Source organism: Uranotaenia lowii, chromosome 1 (genome assembly GCF_029784155.1).
Source record: "Uranotaenia lowii strain MFRU-FL chromosome 1, ASM2978415v1, whole genome shotgun sequence".
NCBI classification, from domain to species: domain Eukaryota; kingdom Metazoa; phylum Arthropoda; class Insecta; order Diptera; family Culicidae; genus Uranotaenia; species Uranotaenia lowii.
This window is the reverse complement of record NC_073691.1, coordinates 27,105,242-27,111,383: the sequence shown is the minus strand read 5'-3', so window position 1 is coordinate 27,111,383 and position 6,142 is coordinate 27,105,242. Positions and strand designations below refer to the sequence as shown.

The window sequence follows — 6,142 nt, the reverse complement described above, 5'->3', positions numbered from 1 at the left end:
CATATGGAACCCGGTTTTCCAACCATCATTCCATATCAACATGTGGACGGCTCAACCGTTCCGTTCCCGCTCAAAACCAGGATCCCAAAACTGGCTAGCAGGTCCTTTTATCTTGGATGGTTTCCCACCCTATAGGATTAAAATTGTCCTGCAGCTGGCGTAATTGAATTTCACCCCTCTTAAATAGAGGGGTGGTTTGGCTGTGAAAAATCCTGCGCGGTCATACGATCGATTCGCCCTGTTAGCCGGAACGGAGGGGAATTTCCAAGGCGCTCGACGCTTTCGAAAGGGAGAAATTTTCTTTCCACAACTTTTTTTAAACCCATTTTTACAGTCTTTAATTAAGATATAAGTATTAATACTAGTATACAGAAAAAGTCTTACCATTAAAATTTGGAATCATAAGCACGCAATATCACAAACTAGTCGGTCATTTTATAGTTGACGATTGTGTCCATTTTATGAAGGCCGGTCGAGAACGACTTCAGCTGAACCGTCTGGGCGTTCTGGATCTTGACCTCGTCCGTTTCGTTCCACTTGTCCGGGACGTCCGAGTTTTTGAGCGTGTGAATCAGGACATCAAATGTGCAAATGTACTCGAGCAGCGGCAGATAGCTGATGGTGGCCGCAATCTGTCGCATGACGTCCCGAATTTCGGCCTGGATCTTTTTCAGCTCCTTCGAAGAGGTGGGTGGATTCTTGGGGTCGATTTTTGGCCCATCGCCCGGTTCATTTTGCACCTTGAAGTCCCAGCATTCCAGAACCTCCTTGGTGTGAACGTTGGTGATGACCATAGAAATTTTGTCCACCTCGCCGCGGCTTAGCCAATCCTCAACTTGGCAGAGCACGTTTTGCAGGAAGGATTGAATCTTGTCGTCCTTGGACATCAGGATCGTTAGCCCGTACTGCTGGACGCTGGTGAATTGCTCCGGTGGATAGATCCCCCGCTGAAAGAGGATCGAGTTGATGCCGTAATCTGTTGGGAGAGATTGAGAGTTTTTACACAATAGTAGCTTAGCTTAGCTTGTTTGACTACTCATATCCACCATAAATCATTGAACTCGAAATGCTATTTAATTGTTTCAGGGGATGGTAATGCTATTTAATTACGTACTTCAAAAGAAAAGATGATTTTTTTTGTTATTTTTTATCAATTCGTGCGCATTTCGAATTCCATGATCGCTGGCGTGGCTAAGCAGAACAAGTTCCACGTCGCCAATGGTTGCTACTCCGTGATTAATCGAGGCCATCAATTTTGCACAAAGTCCAAAAGAATGGTGCTTGGGATTAGCAGTTCATTCTCAATGTACAAAACTCATGCTCTCCGTTTTTGAAATGATTAATAACGGCGCCGGCCACGTCCTAGTAGTCAATGGGGAAAAGGAAGGAATGTTAATTTGATACTCTTTAGGTTCAACTAGCAACTTCATGGTCCTGCTTACTCCAAAAATAATTTTGAAATAGTCAGAACCAGAAATAAGTAAGTATCACCAACTATGGAAACCGTCTGTAAGTTTTTACACAATAGTATTACAAATACTTGTTGGAAGTAGTTGGTGCTGATATGCGTGTCCTTTATCAGCTGTATGGATAAGCAGGTTGACAGTCTCATTGTAGGTATTATTTACTATATTTGATATCATATGCGAAGTTGTGCCATGGGCCCCGAAATGGCGACACTTTTTTCGAATGTTTTTCAACATTATTTTCATTTGATCTATTCCCAGAAACAACAAATAATACTGAGAGACTGATTGTTTCATAAAAAGATTCGCTGGGCGAATGTTCAAGTCAGGTGATAAAAATAGAATCATTAAATTTTACATATATTATTTTGAATTACTTAAGATTTCTATTTGAGGCATTTAAAAATGATTTGTTTCCTATTCAGAATTTTTAAAACTTAGATAAGGTACACCGGGGTAAGTGTGGACGGGTTTTCGTATAGTTCAACTTTAAAAAATCATAAAAAAATCAGCAGTGGAGCAATTTTGATAAATTGACGTTCAATGTGATGCAGAACATGTTTTTTACAAAAGCTGAAGAGATGAGCTCGATAGAAGCAAAGCGAAAAAAGTTATCACGCAAATCGTTATGGACGGCTGGTGTCTTCACTTACTCCGCTTTATGGGGTAAGTGTGGACGGTAGATTTTCCCTTTGATTTCTCAGGAAATTTTCAAAAAAATTGTGTTTTCTTGGTTGAATACGTTACTTTATTGCTCGAACCGTCCAAAATTTTGAAAAAAGTTCATGATACTATAATTATAGTGTGTAATTTATGTTACAACACACGAGATCCGATTTCATCAAAAACACAGAACAAATAAGCACTTTACTCAAATTTTCATGATCCGAATGCTTAATATAGCTAAATAATACAACTCATAAAGGATGAAGGACAGAAAATTGAAAAAAATGTGTAAACATCAAGTCTTTTTAAAGCCGTCCACACTTACCCCAGGTAGGGGTTGGAGACAAAATTTTAGTTTTTTGTAAATAAACTCTTTTTTCTTAATTTTTAACCGCCGTTTCTTTTCCTAACTGGTTGTTTGGAATGTAAGGATTGTTTCAATGTCGAGTTTTTCATCGAGAGCCAGCTAGTTTAGGAGAAATTTGCAATTGAAAAAGATGCACATCAACTCGACATCGTAGTTGAAAATAGAAAATTCCGAAAAAGTCGCTGTAAACAACCGTTATTGTCTGAATCGTATCTATTTCACAGTTATTGGACAGAATACAAGTAAATTGAACATTCTGCATCAAAAGTTTGAAAAAATAGTAAACAGTATTGTTTTTATAGCCATCGTCCACACTTACCCCGCGTCCACACTTACCCCGGTGTACCTTAATTAATTTGAAAAAAAGTAAGAGATCCTGGGAATTTTTCGAAACAGGTCACCCTTTGGATTGTTTTCCGAGGATCTTCAGAACGTTTAAAATTGGAAACGAGCCCAGTTTCATCGTGAACTGATTTTGGTTGAATTTGTCCGTTTATTTTTTTCTTTTTGAAAATAACCGATTTTTAGATGCTTATTTCAAACGTTCTGATTATGATGATCATGTTTTGTTTTTAAATGCAAAACATTTGTAGATATTAGGTATTTGTATTTTTTACTTCAGCATTCGAGTTAAAACGAAATTTGACCAGTAAAAAGTTGGCGAAATACTCACTCAGATACTCGACGATGATAGCGGCCGATCCCTTGAGGGTGATGGCGTTCTGGGTTGCGGTTGCCATTGAAGCGGGATAAAACGGACCACGAGAAAGTTGTAAAACGACACAAACAAAGGTTTTTAAGACAAAATACGTAAAACACAGCAGAAATGGTAACGTTTTTTGAAGAACACACAACGGCTGGCTGGAATGTTTTGATTTGGTTTTTCTTCTTTCTTGTTTTACTTCCGCCCATTGCAATAACCGCCAAATTTATCACGGCAGCTTTTGAAAGCTTCAAAACTTTCGAGCAGAAGCTTCAAAATCGCATAACAAGTGTACGGTCTCAAACGTAAACATTTGTAACGTCGTGCTCGAAATTGGAAAAGCTCAAGAATTTTTGACAGCTAGTTGCAGATTAATTTGTAAACAAACCCATCAAATGCAAATCGCTCTTGGATTTTGAGAAAAATCTACTGTTTTTCACGTTTCTCTCTGTAAGGTAAGTGGAAAATTACTATTTAACAACGAAAACACTCTGATGCTTCGCTTCGTCATCACAGGAAATGGCCACAAGTCCCGCTGCTGCTGCCCGTTCCTTGAAGCTCTTCGTCGGCAATCTACCGTGGACCGTGGGGCACCGGGAGTTGCGTAACTACTTCGGACAGTTTGGCCGGGTTGCCTGGGCCCAGGTCATTTTCGACCGGAAGACCGGCGTCTCTAAAGGGTACGGTTTTGTATCCTTTCAGAAGGCCGCGGCCCTCGACAATCTGGACCAGCAGAAGAAGCACACCCTGGAACAGTCGACGATTTTCTTCCAACCGTCGGACTAGATAGTCGATTGAGGTCGGCTGTTTGTTTTGTAAATCGTAAGGTACTCGTAAACAGTTTTTACAAATCAAAACCGGTAATTCATATTTCTTACCTTTAATTTTAGTTATTAGTCCGCGAATAGTTAGTGTTTAAGAAAAGGAAGATGTCCGATTTCGAGGAGGATCCGGAACTGGATCTGTTAGAGGAGGAATTTTCACGAGCAACCAAATACATTGAACGCAACCACGGGCAATTAGATCAGGCCAATCTGCTCCGATTCTACGGGTTGTTTAAACAATCAACTGCTGGAAAATGTACCACGCAAAAACCAGGAATCTTCAACATGTCCGGTCGGGCCAAATGGTCCGCCTGGAATGACCTCGGCGAAATGTCCCAGCAGCAAGCCATGAAGGGCTACATTGCCCTGCTGAACGAACTACAATCCGGTTGGGATTCGTCCGACCAGGTAGGCGATGGAGAACACAAATCGAACAACCAATCGTGGGTATCGGTTTCCACCTTTCTGCCGGAGGACGATCCATTGGAAGCGGGTAAGGAAAAAACTATTGTAGATTTCATCAAGCAGGGTAATCGGGATCAGGTGGAGAAAATCCTTTCCGGACAAGAAATTTGTTCGGTGATAAACGCACTCGACGAAGAAGAGCTAGGGCTGATACATTGGGCTGCCGATCGAGGGAATGTTGAAGTACTGACCCTAATCCTGACCGTTCCCCAGTTGGACATCAATCTGAGGGATGGAGGAGGTCAGACGGCACTGCACTATGCCTCCAGTTGTGGGAATCGGGATTGTGTGAAGCTACTGTTGGATAAGGGGGCAGATCGAAATGCGAAGGATGACGAAGGGGAAACCCCACTGGACATTGCGTTCGATAGCGAAATAGAGCGGTTGCTTAAGTGAAAAGGTTTTGAGATAATTGCCTTGAATTCGGATGACAGCCTTTAGGTAGGTATCACTCAGGTCTTTTCAAAACAAATCATTAACTTAAGAGGACCCAATGAGAAATTCTGTCTCCATTCTTGTGTGAACTGTTTAAGGCTCATTTAGAAGAGACTCTTGAAAATCAAGATTTATCATCCGAAAAATGGTAGAAATACGTGGAAGAACTTTTTACGTCCATAAAGTAACCTGTAGTGATCAGACGCGCCGACTGAAAAACTCATACTCTATCAAAATCGTTTCTCATTAAAACGCCTTTCATCATAATCGGACGTTTGACGACGTGGTAGTTTTAACATTCAATTGTTTGATGGTCAATTGTTTCCATTATCCAGCAACTCCGATGCAAAAGACTTAAACTGGAGCCTTCAACCTTACATTGTAAGCTCAGCGCAAGACCGAAGGATTGCTCACTGCAGCACCTTAGAAACGGAAAAAATCTAACGAATCCGTGTGATTTATTCAACAACGTCGACCAAAAAGGTAGATTAGACGCGCATAATTTGACATTTGTTGACGTGTGAAGGCTCGATGCTGTTGGCGCCTGGCTGCCCGGGAAAATTATATATTTCTTGGAGGCGTCTATTAAGGAGAAAAGTTTACACCCTCTTTTTACTACGATGAAGGACTATATCGGTTTGCAACTTTAAGATCTCAATTCACCTTCAAATTTTGTTTTTGGACGTTAAAATTTCATTATTACTTTTTTTTAATGTAATTTAAATTTTTTAAATGACGAAGAATTCATAATAAAACTACCATAAACGAAGCCTAACGCCATTTTCAGACTCGAGCAATCAACGTGTTCACACTCGCGTTTTCACGAATGACAAACACATCCTCATCGCGATCGAGTTTGGAAAAATAAACACCGTGTCAAATTTAATTGTTCCGTTTTTTGCCTCCCTCGGATGTTTCAAGTCAACCACCTTGCAACTACCACGGTCGGTTTAAGGCATTCATGCAGCCGTATTGGATTGTCTGCCTGCAAATGCAATGATATAAATGTTGATAAACATCACTCTTTTTAAATGCAACTGCACCGCGCCGCATGTTGATCCGATTAATGGGCGCTAACTTTCTTTCCGTCCTTCGATTTTCCACCACCAACCCCCCCATTGTCGATTGTGGACTGGTTGTTTAACTATTCACGCGCCGTCCATCAATTGTTTTGAATTTTCTAGATCATCATCGTTTTGAGCAGCAGCATCAAACT

The 6,142-nt window shown here is 40.7% G+C and overlaps 2 protein-coding genes across 2 annotated transcripts; one reads left to right on the top strand and one right to left on the bottom strand.

Moving 5' to 3' along the window:
- Window positions 1–345: 345 nt before the first annotated feature.
- On the bottom strand, window positions 346–3,379 carry LOC129739334 (mitotic spindle assembly checkpoint protein MAD2A). The gene is made up of 2 exons (XM_055730747.1): window positions 3,173–3,379; window positions 346–976 (listed from the first exon to the last, which is right to left on the bottom strand). The coding sequence occupies exons 1-2, from the start codon at window positions 3,237–3,239 to the stop codon at window positions 423–425; spliced, it is 621 nt and encodes a 206-aa protein (XP_055586722.1). The 5' UTR covers window positions 3,240–3,379; the 3' UTR covers window positions 346–422.
- A 510-nt stretch (window positions 3,380–3,889) lies between these two features.
- On the top strand, window positions 3,890–4,890 carry LOC129755882 (acyl-CoA-binding domain-containing protein 6-like). Its single transcript, XM_055752578.1, has 2 exons — window positions 3,890–4,029; window positions 4,093–4,890. The coding sequence occupies exon 2, from the start codon at window positions 4,132–4,134 to the stop codon at window positions 4,885–4,887; it is 756 nt and encodes a 251-aa protein (XP_055608553.1). The 5' UTR covers window positions 3,890–4,029; window positions 4,093–4,131; the 3' UTR covers window positions 4,888–4,890.
- Window positions 4,891–6,142: the final 1,252 nt, after the last annotated feature.

Bases quoted from the DNA above. Each gene is read 5' to 3' on its own strand.
- LOC129739334 (XM_055730747.1), bottom strand. From the start codon at position 3,239: ATGGCAACCGCAACCCAGAACGCCATCACCCTCAAGGGATCGGCCGCT. The intron at 977-3,172 runs GTGAGTATTTCG...CTCTCCCAACAG, and splicing joins TATCATCGTCGAGTATCTGA to ATTACGGCATCAACTCGATC.
- LOC129755882 (XM_055752578.1), top strand. From the start codon at position 4,132: ATGTCCGATTTCGAGGAGGATCCGGAACTGGATCTGTTAGAGGAGGAA.